Source organism: Beta vulgaris, chromosome 7, assembly GCF_026745355.1.
Source record: "Beta vulgaris subsp. vulgaris cultivar EL10 chromosome 7, EL10.2, whole genome shotgun sequence".
Lineage (NCBI taxonomy): Eukaryota > Viridiplantae > Streptophyta > Magnoliopsida > Caryophyllales > Amaranthaceae > Beta > Beta vulgaris.
In genome coordinates, this window is record NC_079208.1 from 3623820 (window position 1) to 3643406 (window position 19587).

At 37.4% G+C, this 19587-nt stretch overlaps 2 protein-coding genes and 1 long non-coding RNA gene across 27 annotated transcripts; 2 read left to right on the forward strand and 1 right to left on the reverse strand.

The window, feature by feature from the left end:
• Nucleotides 1-210: 210 nt before the first annotated feature.
• LOC130589586 (uncharacterized) lies at nucleotides 211-1627 on the reverse strand. The gene is made up of 2 exons (XM_057390900.1): nucleotides 768-1627; nucleotides 211-677 (listed from the first exon to the last, which is right to left on the reverse strand). The coding sequence occupies exons 1-2, from the start codon at nucleotides 1497-1499 to the stop codon at nucleotides 312-314; spliced, it is 1098 nt and encodes a 365-aa protein (XP_057246883.1). The 5' UTR covers nucleotides 1500-1627; the 3' UTR covers nucleotides 211-311.
• A 2697-nt stretch (nucleotides 1628-4324) lies between these two features.
• On the forward strand, nucleotides 4325-10452 carry LOC130592094 (uncharacterized). The gene is made up of 3 exons (XR_008970266.1): nucleotides 4325-4558; nucleotides 9698-9804; nucleotides 10054-10452. It is a non-coding gene; the product is annotated as an uncharacterized LOC130592094 (long non-coding RNA).
• A 1073-nt stretch (nucleotides 10453-11525) lies between these two features.
• On the forward strand, nucleotides 11526-17056 carry LOC104898309 (uncharacterized). 25 transcript variants are annotated; one of them, XR_007276612.2, is made up of 5 exons: nucleotides 11785-11992; nucleotides 12104-12215; nucleotides 14043-14130; nucleotides 15314-15437; nucleotides 16387-17056. XR_007276612.2 is itself a non-coding variant. In XM_057396191.1 (4 exons), the coding sequence occupies exons 1-4, from the start codon at nucleotides 11969-11971 to the stop codon at nucleotides 16431-16433; spliced, it is 252 nt and encodes an 83-aa protein (XP_057252174.1). In that variant the 5' UTR covers nucleotides 11747-11968; the 3' UTR covers nucleotides 16434-17056. The 25 variants fall into 25 exon arrangements, 4 of the variants coding, with proteins under 4 accessions (XP_057252174.1, XP_057252175.1, XP_057252173.1 ...); XR_007276609.2 differs by lacking the exon at nucleotides 12104-12215 and adding an exon at nucleotides 13451-13530 and having other exon boundaries at nucleotides 11786-11992; nucleotides 14036-14130; XR_007276610.2 differs by lacking the exon at nucleotides 12104-12215 and adding an exon at nucleotides 13451-13530 and having other exon boundaries at nucleotides 11786-11992.
• The last annotated feature ends 2531 nt before the right edge of the window (nucleotides 17057-19587 follow it).

Consider the following 19587-nt stretch of genomic DNA (forward strand, 5'->3'; position numbering starts at 1 on the left):
TACTCAGCAAATTAACGTAGCAATTATCCAAAAAACGCCAACAAAAGGCGGATTACAATATTACAAAATGAAGAAGTCTTTACAGGATGAAAAATAAGAAATTAAAAACTGTTCGAAGAGAAGAGGAATAAGAGATGGCCGCCAAAAACTTCAAGAAGGGGGGGTTCAGAGTCACGAGGGTCGACAGTCAAGCAATAGATCCTCGTCGGCGAAGTTCGGGTCCCCCTCAAACGGAGAAAGATGCTGACCGGCAGCATGAGCGTCCTCAATCACGTTCCAGTCAAAACCAGGAACGGTTTTGCAGACGCACCTCATGGCAGCTGCCCAGCCACCATCATACCGTTTGTGAAGCTCCGCCACATAGTCATCGGACCTTTTAAACTCAGCAACCGCCTTCGCGGCACCCGAGCTTCCGCAGCAGAAGCATCCAAAACCGCCATCTCCTTCTCAGAATTGGCTGTTTCAACAGCCTTGGTCAAAGCCTTGACGTTCTCTTCAGCCTCCTCCAGCAAGGCCGCCCTGTCCCTCAGAGTCTGCACCTCATCCTCCAAAGGCGCCATTTTCTCCTCAGCCTCCTTCAACAATCCCTGGCAGGTCTCCAGGGAAGCCTTGTAGGTGTCCGTCAGCCTTTGGTACTCCAAGTATTGCTCTATCAACTCGATAGCAGCATTGTTGGCCTATGAACGAAAGTAAGGGACGTCAGTAAAAAAAAAAAAAAAAAAAAAAAAAAAAAAAAAAAAAAAAAGAGAGGAAAAGTTAAGTCATACCACTAGCTGATCATGGGCCAACCTAGCAGCCGGAGTCTTCAGGGAGCCTGAAGGACGATCTAAGGGCAGCTGCATACCCTTAAGAATACGGTAGGCAAGGATGCCACCGTTTTCAGGGATGTCAGAGTACAAAGATTCGTCCTCCCTGACGTCCCAATTAGGCTGATAGACCTTACCAGGGGTAACGGTCTGGGGAGCAAAGGCAGCAGCAACCGCGTCACTTAGCGGCACCTCTTTTTTCTCGATCCACTCCCGGAACCTATAAAAGATGCCAGGGGAGAGATTCGAAAGGAAACTGGGAGTAGCAATCAGTTCCCTTAGTTTCTCTCGAATAGAAGACGTGGACCGAGAAAGCAACGAAGTGCCGCCAGCATTACCCAGGTCAGCATCAAGGCCACCCTCTCCCTGAACACCTTCAGAGATATTCGGGTCCAGATCCTCCACCTGCACCACCTCATTGGCAACAGAAGCGCCAGGTTCTTCAGTTGCCTGCCTTTTGTTAGCAGCGGAATCCTCGGCGGTGGGCTCCCTGGTGCGCCTCCGGTTCACGCCACCTCTATTGACGGTCCGATTGGCAGAAGACCGTAAAGGAACAGCAGGAGATGGAGGGGCATTTGAAGTAGCAGCAGTAATTGGAACGCGAACGCTGGAGGACGCGCCGCGACCCCTCCTCCGAAGATTTTGAGGGCCGTGGCGGTTCCCTCCTCGGCGTCCATTGGTAGAGCTATGCATGGTTAAGTAGTCAGATGGGGGAGGAGCAGGCAAATGCGTTAGCGGCCGATAATCACTGTCAACTCCAAGAACGTCAAGGTCAAGACGGTCAAGACCTGCAAAAGAAACGAACAGAAAGGGGTTAAAAGGAAATACATATGTACATAAAACAAATAACAAGTCGTCAGACGGACCAATCCGACAACACACTTACCATTTTCATAAGCCGGAGATAGAAGGAGAGCCGACAAGGGTCTATCTCCCAGAATGTACTTTGTATGGGGAAGCCAGGTCGAAGGCTCCTTAGTCCTAACCGTCTTCCCGTCATCATAGGTGGTGTCATAGTCGGCTGATGCAAAGTAGTCATATGCCGCTAACTCTTCCTTAGTTAGCGGCTTCAGAGGCAAAAGCTCCATGTGAGGGGTCGGCTCTGTGAAATGGCGACGTACAGGAAAGTCATCCGGTACCCGTACCCAAAAGAAGGCATCTTGCCAACCCTTCAAGCTGGTCATTTTAGGTTGGACCGTCATCTTTTTGTCGGCCGTCATGATGGACCACCATCCAGCCAGACGGGAAGACCCGTTCTTCTTCAACCAATGAAGATGGCGAAACAAATTTAGAGTCTGGGGGAAGTCGAGAAAGCGTACCACCCAGATGTACGCGATGATATTGCGGATGGCTAAGGGAGTCAGCTGAGCCAAACAGACGTTAAAGGCCTTTAGGATATCCACCAGAAAAGAGTCCAAGGGGAAGCGAAGGCCGAACTCGAAATGATGAGTATAAACAGCAACGTGGCCAGGAGGGCAGTCAGTGACGACGGATCCCTCGGACGGCACGACTAGCCGGTAAGAGTCCGGCATATGATACAAATTCCGAGCCACTCGAGGGTAGTGCAACTCTAAAGCATCACGGCGCCAGGGCTCATCTATCTCTACCGAAAGGGGGCCGTTACAATCATCTTCCGGAAGCCAAAGAGCTCCCGTCCCAGGCCCCGTCTCATTTTCCTCCTCTGTCCGGGAAACCTCTTCGACCATGGGAGCCTTCGAAGCAGAGGCGTCACCTCGACGCTGGTAGGTAGCCTCCTTATCATCTCCTCGAGCCATGCTATCAGGGGAATCACTGTCGTCACCTAGATCAATAATAGGAGGATTAGGAGTGATTGACTCCTGCAAGCGGTCGTAAAAGTTGGACGGGACCCTCACACCCGCATCCGCCAAGCTATCTAACCAAGCATGCTCCCTAAGGGGGGGGATATCAAGCCCAGGGACGGCATCCGCTGGCGGATGTCTACGGGTACGCCTAGCCAAGATCTGGTGCCTAAGTTCCCTAAGCGTCTGCTTATCGCCGCTTTGGCTAGCGTTTAGATACTTCAAAGTCAAATTTTGTTCCTCAGGAGTGGATGGGTCGTTCAGAAACTTAGACCTTAATTCCTTTTCTCTATCAGTTGTGGGGGGTATGTCCGCTAACAGCCTAGTTCTCCCAACAGGGCTCTTTTCAGACTCAGAGTTTAGACCAACAGGAGGAGAAGAGGGATCACTTTCAGTTAAAAAAGCTTCGGCGGAAATATTTTGGCTATCAGACAAGTCCGACATGACGACGAAAAACAAAAAAGAAAAGGAGAAGAAATTATAGAATTACCTGGAAGTATTAGGTAGCCGGAAAAAGCGAAGCAACAAAGAGCAGAAGTCGCCGGAAAAGACAGGCAAAACTTCAACACAGCAAGAACAACCTTGAAAGCTGAAAACTTTAAACTCCGAAAACCACAAAACCAAAGAAAAATGCAAACCCAGGTAATGCAAGTCGGAAAAAGGCGAAATTCTTAGTATCACAAGAACCGGGACGGGGAAAATAAGAAAATGGTGAACTTTTCAGCAAGAACTAAGCACTAGAAATCAAGTTTTGGAGGAAAAGAGGTTCGAACAATGGAGGTTGTGTCAGAAGAGCAACAGGAAGAAGAAAGGGATTTTTGTAAATAAGCGGATAAAAATTCCAAAAATAAACCGCCTTTTGCTTTTATATCGAGGTGAAGGGCCAAGATTAAGTAAACCTTTCAGCTTCCTCTCAGATGCGTGCCAAGTGTCAAAACTGCATTAAAACCTAATAAAGCATTTGGGCGGGATTTTCGGAAAAGGTAATCATTAACTTTTCGAAATTCTTCAACTCCCTACGGCGACACGTGGCACTCCACGAACCTACCCCACTAAGAAAGGACAAAAGATCACGATAAAAGTAAAAAGAAATATAAAAATACCGTCACAAAAATACCCGCGTCCATCCGACAACATCTTCAGTGGTCGCGACCACAAAAGATGCTGGGGGGCTAGTTGTATGGGTATAACCCAAGTTCATTAACGGCCTTCTAACTAGTGACCGCGAATATACTTATGGACGCGAGCACGATAAGACCATTAAAAGGGTCGTTCGAGTCAGTTCATCACCTGGGACCGGCAGTGTTGGCGGACGCCTAACAAGACAAAATAGAGGGAATCTTCCCACCTGCCAAGTGCGTCATAGCCCTACACGTGTCAAAGGATCATACGTCTTGTCAGAGGAATAGTACTTCTATAAATACCCCAATGGTACTATTCTGCAGGTACATTCTCTTACACACTAAAAATAGCTTATCTCTCTCTCTCTTATTTCTCTCTCTATATCCTATTGGTCCAAGTATCTGACTTGAGCGTCGGAGGGGGTTTCCTCAAAACCACCCCGAGGGTAGTTTACGTTTACATCCTGTGCAGCTTTCCAGCAAGGACGTGAGCTCTCAAAACTTGGCGGACTCTTGCGAGGACGCTAACCGTTTCGAACCGAAACAGAAGTATTTTAAGAAGAGTTTCCTAATTGCTTTTGAGTTTAGTCGTCTGTTTCTCCTTGCTCTACGAGGAATAGGTTTCTGCTCTGATCTACACGTTATTGGATGAATGAGATGGAACACGGATTGTGGTGAAAAACAACTATGTATGATTAACGTGGGAGACAAATATGGAATATAAAGTGACAACTAAGAATAGCTACAGATGGTAAATTTTATGAAGATAGTAGCTTTGCAGAATGCCAAAGGTTGGCTTCCTCTTCAATAGGTATCACCTCTTTTCTTTCTTAATTCTTACCCAGGATATCTTTGTTAAGGACATACCCTTTTAAGTAAGACAACTTTCTCCCTTATTTTTCCAACTTTCATGGAAGAATACAGTAGTAAGGTAGATACACCAAGGATTAAAGCACACAAATTATACCATGTTAATCGAACGCTAAAATTCATGTTTTTGATTCGAAGCTTTCATATATGCACATATTTAGAGATGCAGGAGTAGTGAAAGTGTTTTCATGTCACATCAGTTTTTGTTTCTTTTATTTATTTTTATTATTTTTTTTGCTGCAAATAGCAGGTCCTATTTGTATATATATGATACCATCATTAGAGTTCGGGCTAGATCAATTTGAGGTTGTAGATCATAAAATCATGTTCATGATACATTTATGCAGATCAAGATGAGTTGGTCCTGGGTTATGTATTGTATAGTTTATCTTATTACAGGATCTTACTGTTAATAAGTTCAAATTAGATCAGAAAAGATACGTATAAATCAAATTACACGAGAAACAATAAGTTCTGATTTACGAGGCATATGTTCAGAGAAATTATTATTCATGATACATATTGATTAAGATAACAAGAGCATTCAAAGTATTAAACAAGAACAAAGAAAGAGAACATAAGTTGTTTGTTACAAACCGGTTCAATTAGATTGAACAACCACCACTTTCACTACCCAAATACCACCAATCTAAGATCAAGTTATAACAATAAGCTTCTAACTTGCATCCACTTTGAGTTTCAATCACTAATTCAACGATTAAGTGAAGGAATTAAGCAAAGATTTGATAAAGGTCTAAACTGACCGGTAGAACACTTAGCACACAGCTGATATTTTGAGCATAAAACTCTCAATTTTCATTCAAATGACTTAATTCCAAAAGGAATACAAAGCTAACTTATATATCTACCTTGTGTCCAAAAAAGCTGATTTGGACCACAAGAGCTACGCCAACTAAGCTAATAAAATACAAGAAAGAAATATTACAAACTGTTCAGCACACTTTCTAAAAACTAGCTTAGTTCCCTATTGGAAGTTACAAAACACGAAAAATACCAATAGAATACTAAAGTAAACATATTAAACTATAACTCCTCAAAAGCTTGAGTCATTTGCAGCTCAAATGATTGCTGCCCAAAACAGAAGAAAGAGGCTATGAAGGACGCAGGAGCTGGCAGCAGCTTTCCTTAGCATGAAGCATCCTCCTTTCACTTGTTAAGGCTTCTTTCACCCATGTGAACTTCACATGGCTTAGTACACTTCCCAACACTTCAATTCAGCTGGAGGTGGCAACCAAAAGCAGCAAAAATACCTTCCTAAGCTTGCTTAGAACCGGATTACAATGAAGCTAAACTAGCTTAACTCTTAAAACATGATTAACTTAACTTAAGTATGTAATTAGGCTACTAATCACTTACTAAACTTGATTACCAATACATAATGATGATTAAGGTGTCATTAAGTATTAACTAATCTTGCTTAAGTAGAGATTAAATATAGGATTAGCCTAATCAAGGTGCTTAAGTAAGGTTTTAGAATAAACCGAGCTAGTTAGGCTAAGAAATTGAACTCTTTCACCATGTTCTTCTTTTGATCATGTAGAAGAAGACCTTGATTGTTTAAGCTAGATGCTCCTGCATCATTCTCCTCAGGTTCGAAAAGGTCTTCTTGTAATTCAAAATCTTCAGCAAGGTATGGAGCTAAATCACCAAACATTGAATGTAGCAGAGATGTTCTGCACTTTGAAAGGACCATCACTTCGTGGCATTAGCTTGTTCTTCTTTCTTGTAGGAAATCTTTTCTTCCTTAGATGTAACCACACTAGATGTTCCTGTTCACTTTGACTATACAACAAGATATCACCAAAATAAACAACAACAAAGATACCAATGAAGAGCCTGAGTACCTCGTGCATAAGTCTCATGAAAGTACTGGAGCATTTGTCAAACCACATGGAAGATCAATAGGAAAGACATCACCAAACTCCTTCACTAGAAGGCTTCACCATTTCGTGCACTTCATCAAAATTCTCATCATTTTCACCATAACCTTCCCCTTTTCTAAGCTTGTCAAGTTGTGGTTTAGAAAGGATTAAGGTTTTTTTGTTTTGTGTTTTAGGTGAGGTTGTTTTTGGTTTAAGATGATTCGGCCATGGCTAGGACTAAGTACAATTTTTTCTTTTATGCATGAAAGTGTAAGTATTAGTCCTACCATTATGTAAGGCTTCTTTATCAGATTGCCAAGGCTACCTAAGAGTACATGACATGCATCCATAGGTAATACATCACATAAAACTTCATCTTTATAAGAATCACCAAAAGAAAAGCTAATTAAAGCTTGTTTTGTTACCTCCACACAATTGCCATCATTAAGCCAATGAAGCTTATATGGTTTTGGATGTGAGAAAGTAGCATGATTGAGCTTGTCCACCATAGAAGATGAGGCAACATTGGTGCAGCTCCTCCATCAATGATCATCGAACATATCTTCCCTCCAATCAAGCATTTTGTTTGAAAGATTTGATCCCTTTGAGAAGGAACCAATTCAGCTTCTTTGGCATGAAGAACTCTTCTTAAAACAAGGCTTAAATGATCTCCTTGAGTCACCTCTCCAACCTCCAAAGCTTCATCACTTTCGGCCTCCTCTTCATGTTCCTCTTCTTGGTTTTCCTCCTGTTCAAGTGATTCTTCAATGTTTTTAATGTCAATTAAAGTCATTACTCTTTTATTAGGACATTGAGCTTGATAATGACCATAACCATGACACTTAAAGACATTTACATCTGATTTTTTTGAGGTTTCATCCACTACCTCTTCCCTTTATCAACCACTTTCGAATGATCACCTTTAGGAGTGTAAGGAGATGTGTATGGTGTGTTAACATTAGAAACTCCTTGAGGATAGGTAGTTCCCTTCACAAAAGGTTTCTTCTTCTTCTCCTTAATGTGTTTTTCAACTTTAAGAGCTAACTTAAAGAGTTCATCTAAGGTAGAATAAGGATGTAACTCCACCTTCTCCTAATGTCTTTTTCTAACCTCCTAGAAATCTAGACATTGTTTGCTCTCTCTCTCTTGTACATCCAATTTCATTAACAACTTTTCAAACTCATGGATGTAATGTTCACTCCTTTATGATCTTGAGACAATTCAGAAGTTGGTTATATAAATCAAGTGTATAAGTGGAAGGTAAAAACTTCTCTTCATTTTCTTTTAAGTTTACCAACTCTTGATTTTAGGCTTTGTTTTCTACTCCTAGCTAAAATAACATTCTCCCACCAAAGGGATGCATACCCTTTAGCTTAGCTACAGCAACTTTAAAGGCCTTAACATCATCATACTCCTTAAGTTCAAAGATCCTCTCACACCTTGAAACCCACTCCAAATAAGCATCTGGATTAAGGTTTCCATCAAACTCAGGAACTTCTAACTTAATGTCTCTAAAATCATCTTTTTTTGTGGTTTTCTCCTAGTCCTTGAAGACTCAGAGAAACCTCTTCACTACTATCATAGCTACACCTTCATCCTCCACATTTTCTCTCCTTAAAGGCCTCTAACCCTTCTCTAACACAGTCATCAAATTAGCCATTTGTTCACTTAAAGTGGCTATTTGATTCTCCATCCACCAACCTTGCTCATCACATTCATACTCTTCTAAACTGATTTTCTTCACCTCCACTCATGATTGATTCAACCTCAAAAAAGATTAGGCTAGAAAGAAGAAAAGAAGTGTGTTTGGCTTAGAATTAGGTTCGGTTTTAGGGGGGGATTGTGTTTGGGTTTTGTTTGTGTGTTTAATGTGTTTTAGGGATGAATTAGAATGCTCTTAATCAACCTACAGCTCTGATACCAAATGATACATATTGATTAAGCATTCAAGAGCATTCAAAGAAAGAAACAAGAACAAAGAAAGAGAACATAAGTTGTTTGTTACAAACCGGTTCAATTAGATTGAACAACCACCACTTTCACTACCCAAATACCACCAATCTAAGATCAAGTTATAACAATAAGCTTCTAACTTGCATCCTTTGAGTTTCAATCACTAATTCAACGATTAAGTGAAGGAATTAAGCAAAGATTTGATAAAGGTCTAAACTGACCGGTAGAACATAGCACACAGCTAGTATTTTGAGCATAAACTCTCAATTTTCATTCAAATGACTTAATTCCAAAAGGAATACAAAGCTAACTTATATATCTACCTTGTGTCCAAAAATCAGCTGATTTGGACCACAAGAGCTACGCCAACTAAGCTAATAAAATACAAGAAAGAAATATTACAAACTGTTCAGCACACTTTCTAAAAACTAGCTTAGTTCCCTATTGGAAGTTACAAAACACGAAAAAATACCAATAGAATACTAAAGTAAACATATTAAACTATAACTCCTCAAAAGCTTGAGTCATTTGCAGCTCAAATGATTGCTGCCCAAAACAGAAGAAAAGAGGCTATGAAGGACGCAGGAGCTGGCAGCAGCTTTCCTTAGCATGAAGCATCCTCCTTTCACTTGTTAAGGCTTCATTCACCCATGTGAACTTCACATGGCTTAGTACACTTCCCCAACACTTCAATTCAGCTGGAGGTGGCAACCAAAAGCAGCAAAAATACCTTCCTAAGCTTGCTTAGAACCGGATTACAATGAAGCTAAACTAGCTTAACTCTTAAAACATGATTAACTTAACTTAAGTATGTAATTAGGCTACTAATCACTTACTAAACTTGATTACCAATACATAATGATGATTAAGGTGTCATTAAGTATTAACTAATCTTGCTTAAGTAGAGATTAACATAGGATTAGCCTAATCAAGGTGCTTAAGTAAGGTTTTAGAATAAACCGAGCTAGTTAGGCTAAGAAATTGAATCTCTTTCACCATGTTCTTCTTTTGATCATGTAGAAGAAGACCTTGATTGTTTAAGCTAGATGCTCCTGCATCAATTCATACTGTCCTCCTCTGTCTGTCAAAACTCTTTAGTTAGAAAGGGATCTGGTTACCTTTTTTCCGTTTCTTGCCAATCTTTGTCTTCAGATTTCAGATACTGGATTTATGTTAGTCTGATTGACGTGGTCATCTATCTCTTGCTTCATTGTGATAGCTTATGATGTATTTTGTCTTTGTAGATCTATTCGCGATGTTAAGACACTGAAGACAACAGTTAAGGATTGATCATGGAAGCTGTCGACAAGCATTTGTGCTCACTGTAGCTCTTGTTGAAGATGTTGATCAGGTGACTACTACTTAAAATACCTGCTGTGAGTTTATTGTATGATTACTCTTTAATACTTTGCCATCTGAATTTTGAACATGATTACAACAGGATATGGGCGACTAAATTAAGATAGTTGAAAATAATATGTGATAACAAGCATCTGAACACAACCACACATTTACAAGAACAAATTGTTAAAAAGTAGTATATAATTACTTATTTCTAGCATCTTTGCAATTGTCTAATAATTATTATTACTTTCTCAAGATCGGATGCCATGTTGGGGTTGAAGGTTCATAACAAGGAATGGTGCATGAGAGTAAGATGCTGACAGCTCGAATGAGTAACGTTATTAAATCATTGCCAAAGCCATCGTCACTTGATGCATGGCAAAAGTTTTGCATAATACATATTCGTGGACCTCAACTGAAGGGCGTGTATAAAACTTGTATATGTTGGTTGCCTTAGCAATACATTCGGAAATCTCTTGGGGTTGAACTCAGTGGCATCCTCACCCCATTGTTTAGGATTTTTATCAACTAACACTAATGGTACTAAGGTTTCTATTCTTGGTGGCAGCAAAATGTCCCCAACTTTGGTTAGTTTGTAAATCTTACAATACATCAGAATATGGTGGATATAATCTAAGAACCTTGTTCACTATTATTTGAACTTGTTTCAATAGTATCATTTCATAGTTTACTTAGGGTGAATGGGTGATACTGAAGAATCATCACCTATAGGACTTGCCAAAGATGCTAACATAACTTATGCTGCTAAAAAATTGTAGGATTAAACAGAAGATGTACTGAGGACTTGAGGAGTGAGTACTAAAAACTGTCAAGTTGTTTAAGAATCGCATATGTCCTGACTTCTGACCATAACCGCGGAAAACCTTCTTTCTGGCGCAAGCTTACCAACCAAATGCTTACCCAATCGAACTATCAACTAGACAACCAAGACCGAAGTTGTATCTCTCCTTGCAAGTTAATTTTATTTGCACTCTTAGACCATCAACCACACAAGCAAGACGCAAGTTATCAAGGCATGACCAAACATCTAGCTTGCACGATCAGCTGGTTGACACCATTTCTTCACATTTGCTGGCATTTCATTACAAGTTTACAATTCACATCTATTTGGTCAATGTACACTCTAGTATATCCCTTGCCTTGTCTTGAAACTTTCTCAATATCAAATTATGTATGCGCCAATTCCCACTTGAGTCAAGCATTTCTGCATCAACTACTAACATGAATATTTCACTTAAGTTTTTTAAAAAATCAATAAATAAAAATATGAAAAACTCGACCACCGTTTTTGGTGAAAAAATAGACCACAATAGCTAATGGATGAGTAATTGGCTGAGTATATGATTTCTTTTTGTCATTGTCTCTAGTAAGTACCTTTCACCATATCAAACGTTCACTTGTTAGATGATTTTTTTGTCATGAATATCTCTCTTCTAAACTTTTTATATTTTTTTAAATAATAAGAGATGTTACAAAGTTGAGTATTAGCAAGCATGAAAATACGTATTGAAATAATTCAATAAAACCTTACATGCTAAAGTTTGTAAATATCATATAATAGTCACATACTTCTGGTCAAATAAGTACATGAATAATGCAAAAGTCAAAACATTATCAACTATTAAAAGTTAAAAGGGATGTATATGTTATGAAGTGGGCAAAGCAATAGATATAGGTTAACTATTGTAATATAAAGGACAAAATATATATAATTATAATGTCAGCGCTTATTATCAACGAGGGCTATCGAGTTTAGTATAGTACATAAAGGAGTATTATTGTAAATTGCATCAAAGCGAGACTAAACCGCTCATAAAATATATGCACACCTATTCATGTATCAAGGTTTTATAATTTTCTAGAAACACAAATTTAAAGATATTAATATTCAAACATTTTACATTATAAGCTTAGAAAAGTAAACTGTAACCATTAAAAGAAACCGAAAGAGTATTATGAGTCAAATGGAGAGATGATAAATCCATAACTACTATGAGGAACATTGGCCATAAGTCAAATATATAGTGTTCATGTTTGTCACTTGTCCAAAGTCTAAACTCAATATAGACTTATATGCTTGACTGCTTGTGCTGATTTTTCATGATTAATCTTACACTGCTCTGCGTTGGAAGTTGGAACAAGAGATCGACATGGAAGTCATGGTATTGATGCAGGTGAGAAAAGCTTCTCGATTTTGATTAAGTTCAAAGACCTGATATTGTATGTTTTAGTGTTTCATCTTAATTTCGAATTTGATTAATTAGGCCTGATATTTCATGTTTTAGGGTTTAGTTTTCGCACTCTCGATTTTAGGTTTTGATTTCGTCAAAAATGGGCGATTCTTCTAAACTCAGAGACTCCCACTATCTCTTTTGGATCTATTGTGCTTTTTTTGAGGTGATTTTATTCAAAGTATTCTTCTGTTACTCTTTTCCATCTTCTTGCTCCTCCTTTTCTGTTTTCATTGTCTCTTATGGATTTTACAATTTTATGGGTTAGGTCTTCTTGCTCTCATTTCCTTTATTTCAAATCTCGCCGTTTGTGTGTTTGCTTTCTAGTTATGTTGCATTTGCAATTTCAGGTCCAGATTACTTAACTGCAACATCTTTGAGATAAATTGTGCACTTTACGCATCAGAATTAGAGGCTACCAACTTTACTTTTTGTGTCTAAAATAATTTTGCTGAAGACTTGGTATAAGTCAGGAATTCAGATTAGATTATGTAAGAGTATATATGGCTTACTCAATTGCTTATTTGCTTTTTGAGTCTATCTAGATTATGTATTTAGTTCAAGTAAAAAAAGAATCCATGTCATTTTTGAGTGCTTAAGAACAATTAAGTTAAGCACCATATGCCTTAGATCCTAGAGTGCAAAAGTCCTCAAAATGTGACAATTATTTATTGATGCTTAGGAGCATGAATTGATGAGTCAATGAGTCTAAGTTGTGTTTCAATTGCATTATCTTTACTTTGATAGTGTTTGTTTTTCGTAGAAGCTCGTTTAGATGTTAAGACATTTATCATTAATCTTGGTTCCTTTTTACTAATTTGACTTAGGTGATTTTGATTTTTCTTTTCAATTTTCTCTTTGTTCTTCGTTTGATTTTTGGGTGCCCCTTTTTCATGTATCTATTTTGATATATATTCTTCTGGGATTTTGCTTGTGCTGTGTTTTTCTACTATTTATGGTTTCGAATTTTGGTCTTTTTCCCTCTTTTATTGAGGATATTACTGGGTTCTTCGACTTTGTGTGTTTCCCGGAATCTTGATTTAACTTTTTTGTTGTTGTTGGCATATTCGAGTTTTTGCTCATCATATTCTTGAAAGCTCCAACGTCGCAAATGTGTATCACGAAAATTGTGGACTATGAGCTGCCTGATCTTGTGCTATTGGACTAAATAGCTCTTTAAGTCTATCATTTTGCACCCCAAAGCCTCTTACTTTTGTTGTTATCCATTCTTTCCTCGTTTTTTATTTTGTACATTACTTGATCTATTAATATTCTGTAATTTTGTACAGTATTATGATGTTTGGTGAATTATGGGGGTATAAAGTGAAGCTTTCCGGTTGATTTTTTTTCACTTAAATATCTGAAGTGAATTTCATTAGATCGAATTTCTGGTATCTGTAGATTTATTGGATGAAGAAGGTAGATGAATCAACTTTTTTCCCCTCACTCTTCTCAAGTAGCATAAGATTTGGCGGTAGAAGGTAGAAAGTTTGCTCTATATACCTTACTTCTTTTAGTGGTTTATAAATGGTTCATCAGCGATATACGTAGGGAAATTGTGCTAATTAGTAGCTTATGAGTCATTTGTCTATTATTATCTTGGATGCATGCAAACTATATGTCAGATGGTATGCTATTATCCTGGCATTGGTTTTAGAATTTGTTGCTCTGAGGTGTGCTTGACTTAATAGAATTGCCAATAATCATCTGGGGCATATTTTTGTTGTTGTTGTTGTTGTTGTAAACTTTTCCATATTGTCTTATCACTTATGTGGTGGTAAGATATAGAGATATACTTATGTAAAGGTGGAATTATCTGTACATATAGAATAAGACCTTGTTTTGATAAATATAACTATTATTAAAAGATATCATTTGTGTTTTTTTTAAAGAAAGAATATGTGTTTTCTAGTAAGTGTGTATTGTTTCAGCTACGAATTCTCTTGGCAATGGCTAAAGATGGTTTACTGCCATCCTTTTTCTGAGATGTCAGCCAAAAAACTCAGGTTCCTGTGAAGAGCACTGTGATTGTTCGTATTGTTGCTGCACTGCCGGCGTTCTTTATGGATGTTTCAGAATTGGTAGGGACGTTCTTTTTCTTGAAATATATAAATGCATTACGATTTTTGTTGGATAATGGTCTTCTACAATCTATATTTCTTGATTTTTTTTTTGCATGCATTACTAAGCCATTCTTGAGTTAGCATACCATTGTCCAATAATGTAATGTATCGGAGAATAGAGTTGTAAACTTTTCCATATTGTCTTACCACTTATGTGGTAAGATATAGAGATATACTGATGTGAAGGCCGTGGAATTATCTCAATTTTTTGCGCACAGAATTCTTTTATGTGACTTAACATCCTTTGTATAGTGAATATTTACTTCAAAAAGACTGCTTGGTAGACCACCTTTTATATTAAAATTATCTATATGCTCAAGCTTATTTCAAAAGCATGATTAGTTCATGGAATATGAAAGATTATTCTGAGTCTAAATCTCCAGCTTAAAATACTTTGATTTGGGTTATACAGAGAGCTGCAGTTCTTGTATAAATGCCATGTGTGAGTTGGAGTAGAAACCTTTGAGTAATCATTTTCGTTTAGTCGTGAAGAGTCTCTTGCTACTAGAATTTGTAAGATACACTGGTGTTGGGTGCTGTATTTTTGTTTCTGAAGTTTTACATTTAAAAGAATGGGCGCAGCAATCTTGTTGGTGGAGATACTTTTGTGGCAGAAGGAGCCTCATATAGTAAGAATGCCATTGAATTATTCTTGACATGGCAACAATGCATCTTATAAACATCTTGTAAAAAAATTTCTGCTGACCCAACCTTTATCTCGGAACACATGGCTGGTACTTTTGCGAAGACGAAAAAGACAATTGTTTGCCGTCTAGAAAGGACGGGATTGACGGAGCTGGGGATCTTTGCTGCCCAAATCACTTTGCTCATTTCTTAAAGATCTTGGCATAAAGTTCCAAGTGAAAGTGTATCTGTTGCATTCATGATTACGTTTACTTGCCCAACTTCGAGGGACTTCTTTTGGATAATCAGATCGAACTTCCAAGTATTGTTATTTTAGGGCTCTATCTAAAGGGTAATGGAAGAACAGAGCTTGACTTAAGTGATCTTTAATTAAGTTTCATCTAGGAGCTTAAGCTTAGTGGAAAGTTTTGGAAGATCCTGCTAGCTCTATATGGTGTGTGCACTCATGCTTGGAGAAGCCACTTCTTGACTAAGTGGGATGTTTTATACATTTCAGGAGTCTGGTAATCTGGTTACAACCCGATGATTTATTGATTTCACATGTGCCAATCTCATGCAATGAATGATTGGCAGGCAAAACTACAATCCATGAAATCAACACTTAATTGTTTGCTAATAAGGTATGCTAATGTCCTTGCTTGTTATATTTTGATAGTTGAACCTGACAGTTGACAGTTGACACTTGACACTGTACCTCCTTCCTCCTGCACCTCATTTTTGCAGTAGTAACAAGATTTCTGATTTTAAAGTAGTTAGCTAAAAATGCTCACTAGATTTGCCTTGGAATCAGATTATACTTTGAGTTTTGTTCAATCTTACTGTTATTATGTGAAGTATCTTTTATTCACCTCATTTGAAACTAAAGGGCTATTTCAGTTAGTGTTCCTATTCTTGTTCTCTGTTGCTCTTCTTTTTCTCTCTTTCCCCCCTATTTTAATTTTTGGGATGTAGCTCATATGGTAGAGCGCTCGCTTAGCATGCGAGAGGTATGGGAATCAATACCCTGCATCCTATCGATTTGTATATACTGTCTTTTTCTATTTTTTTATTGCTCTTTTAGAATTATTTGGTTTTTGTCATCTTGATGTGTAAATTTGACCATCAGATTGACCATTATTTGTATATTGAGAATGCCTTTATCTATGAACCTTCTAAAAGATTGGAATTGTATACTATTGGTAGTAACACTGACTGTTTGAGAGGTTGTTGCTCGTATATATACTCCTTGTGCTTTTGAATTTTAGAACCTTTCTTCATTGGAGCGAACGAATACGCTTGGGTAGTGCCTCATTAGCTTACTGAATGTATTAGTCAAATATTGCTTAGCATGAACTCTTAATAACAAGCTTAGCATTTTTGAGATTGCTTAGTTCTAACTTCAAATCAATATGTCATTCCTAGCTTAATAGTTGATACTGCTGTTTGTCTGCTTTGCGCAACTTATGAACATACGAGCTATTTTGCATCCCTTGCTGGAAAAGTGATAAAGTTTTTCATGTCATTCAAATAAAAAAAATTGACCATCTAAGACCCTAATTATTGTTTGATAAAACAAGTTTTATACTGCAGGAAGAATCTTCCCCCAGTTGGTAGTTGCAAGCCAAGTTGCAAGCTAATGGAACCTCCTAGAGGTAATGCCCGTGTTCCCCTAAGCTGAACCACCACAGTCCACATGGAGTTTTCTCTTTTGCTGCGGCACCGCTTCTACAACCTAGATACTACTCCGTCTCATCCTCCCCTCGGTGGTATAATCTTTTTTTTTTCCTCAGTGAACGTGAATTGTGTGATTTAATCTCTCCATTAACCAGCTCATCTAGGCATAGAGGAATTAGTTTCATTTTTAGTTTGTTTTCCTCATTCTTTTTATTTGGTTACGGGTATTAATCGCAATGTCTTACGTGCCAGAATAGTGAAAGTAGCTTTGACGGACCTCAAGGAAAAAGACGAGAGAGATCGTCATCTTAGGTAGAAATGAGGCGCTGCCGTGCAACAAAGGAAGGGAATACAGAATAGAAACATAAGCGAGCATGCCTAATGTTTAAAGTTGATACTTTGATTTGGAAACAATAAGAGGTAGTTTGGTTCACCAATAAAGAAGGAGAGAATCAAGAAAGGAATGAGTGGGAAACTTTGAAAACATGTTTGATACTTTAATTTGGATCGTAAGTAGAATTCACAATTCGGATTTGAGTAAGCAAAAACAATTAAATTTTATTGGACCATTTGGGCTTAATATCAACCAACCTCTTATTTTGTACATGCAAAATTTAATTTGTTTCTATAGATGATTTTGCAACTTAACTACAGGTATATCAATGTTTATATCAGATACGATTTTAGGAGGCCTAAACTATAACACTCTTGTAAATCATTAAAAGGAAATTGATAGATTAGTTGGAACTATTGCATTTGAATTTCGAGATTAATGTTCTATATTTGTTACTATATGATTGCAAGCGCTTGATTGTGTGAACATCTTACATACGTACTCATCTAAAACTAGATATGTCTTACTAGGCTATTAAAATTGTTCAGCAATCTTGCTTTTCTTCTTCCATTGTATCATGTAGTTAGCAGCTAGACGTTCTTGTTTTCACTTTATCAAAGCTTCAAGTGTCAAAATTTGCAAATGTTATTGTATTCTGGCACACTTGGGCTCCATTTGGTAGGGCGTAAAACATTTTCAGTGTAAAATGATTTTCATGGAAAACAATTTACAATGGAAAACACAATTTCAGAATTAGTTTTTCGTTGTTTGGTTCGATGTAAGAAAAATGATGAAATGAAAGGAAAATGAAAGGAAAAGTAAAGAGGTAGTGAGAGGAGTATACAAGAGAGATAAGGAAAATAGTTTTCTCTTCATTTTGAAAGGAAAATGGTTTTCCATCATTGCGAGAGTAATTTTACCCCAAGGGAAAATGGTTTTACACTCTTTTGCCAACCAAACAATGTAAAACTGAAAATAGAGGAAAACTGTTTTCCGGAAAAACATTTTACGCCCTACCAAACGGAGCCTTAGGGTTTGTTCTCCCCAACTTATTTTCAGTTCAGTTGAGTTCAGTTTAGCTCTAGACAATACTTTTATATTCACATATCACTATTCATTTCAGTTCAGTTCAACTGTTTTATACCGAAGAAAATAGATATTTATTGTACATATTTTCACCAAAGCATATCATGAATGCATGCAATATATTTAACCATCTTCCAAGGGTATTTTGGAGAGCATATAGGCTCACGTTGCTCCATATTCCTAGCCAAAACCCCTTCCATCATTTGTAAAATGGCCAGAACTTTCAAGTGCAACATGCATTCATATTATGCTTTTCCACCTAACATATCTTCTTATCTACCACCTTTAGACGCATTTGTTTTTGTCACTTGCTTATACTAATGCCTAACAACTAGTATGGTTAAAAGCAAAAGTATAGGTAGAAAACAACAAATTTATATCAATATGTAGACTGTTCGTATATGTCGGTGCTATTTCTCATAATTTACGTAAAAGTTAACTGTCAAAGACTCAAAGCTCCTCATATTTTTGGGAAAAACCCAAAACACCCCGTTTTATTCATCTTCAATGGAGTACAAGGGTACAAATCATCAAACAAGATTTGGACACAATCTTATCACAAAGCACATAATTATGTTCAAACAACTTTTTGACAAATGCGTTGATTCAACAGACAAAATTGTTCTTTGTAAGACCAATTTCCTAGTAATAAGCAAAATATATATGTAGGTGATCTTTTCATAACTATTGTAAAGTAAACCGTCAAAACACCTCATATTCTTGGGAAAAACCCAAAACACTCATAGTGTTGAATCTTTTGATCAATGGAGTACAAAAGAATAGTCTATATTTAACAGAGACTAGTACCACCATGGCGTTAGTTTCATTAGTATTCAATTTGTTTAATGAGGGGTTGTCACATGGAGTATTATTCATTGCAACTTGTATACATAAATTTCGAGTCAAAATATATAAGACAAGAAACAAAGTAACAAAGGATTTTTATTTCAATAAAATGTATTGAGTACAATCTCTGTAAACAGTTTATAATAAAAATGAACTAAGTCCTCTTATTCTGTTCCGTAGTTGGAGAGTGACACGTGTTGATGTCGACGTGGGTGAGTATAGTCTGACGTTTTGTCAACGTCAACCTGAGTTTGAGTGTGGGATGACGTTTTGTCAACGTTAACCTGAGTTTGAGTTTTGTTTGAATGTATTCGAATGAGGGCTGAGCTGACAAAAGCTTGAATCTCAATCGAATTTGTTTGAGTGTATCTGAACAGTCGGCGTGGATTTGACGTGCTTGTTGACTATTTGCAGAGAGAATTACAAGAGAAATTTATGAGCTTATGAAAATAATGATTTTCTGGTCCCCTCAACTGAAGGATATGTGAGGTTTATTTATAGGGAATGGAAAAACTCTTCATGTACTTGGTAATTTATGGGATTGGGCCCGTTTATGACTTGAAAGTCTTTTTCACCTTTGTCATTTGACCATTTTATTTGGACTATTGATATGGACTGACCCAAATATTTAACAACGCAAATTATATTTGTTTGTTTTAATTTGGATATTTTATTGAGGTGGGCTAAATTAATTAAATCGGACTAATTATATTTATTTTAACTCAATAATAATCAATTTATTTTATTTTAAAATACTAATAAATTTTTAGTGTCTACACAATTTTAAAATTTTTGAAGGAAAAAATGCTCTATGAGACATTCTCAATACAAGGTACAAATTATCAAACAAG

Bases quoted from the DNA above. Each gene is read 5' to 3' on its own strand.
- LOC104898309 (XM_057396189.1), top strand. From the start codon at position 11,969: ATGGAAGTCATGGTATTGATGCAG. The intron at 11,993-13,450 runs GTGAGAAAAGCT...TGGTATCTGTAG, and splicing joins AAGTCATGGTATTGATGCAG to ATTTATTGGATGAAGAAGGT. The intron at 13,531-14,042 runs GTAGAAAGTTTG...CTGAGATGTCAG, and splicing joins ATAAGATTTGGCGGTAGAAG to CCAAAAAACTCAGGTTCCTG.
- LOC130589586 (XM_057390900.1), bottom strand. From the start codon at position 1,499: ATGCATAGCTCTACCAATGGACGCCGAGGAGGGAACCGCCACGGCCCT. The intron at 678-767 runs GTATGACTTAAC...TTTCGTTCATAG, and splicing joins TGGCCCATGATCAGCTAGTG to GCCAACAATGCTGCTATCGA.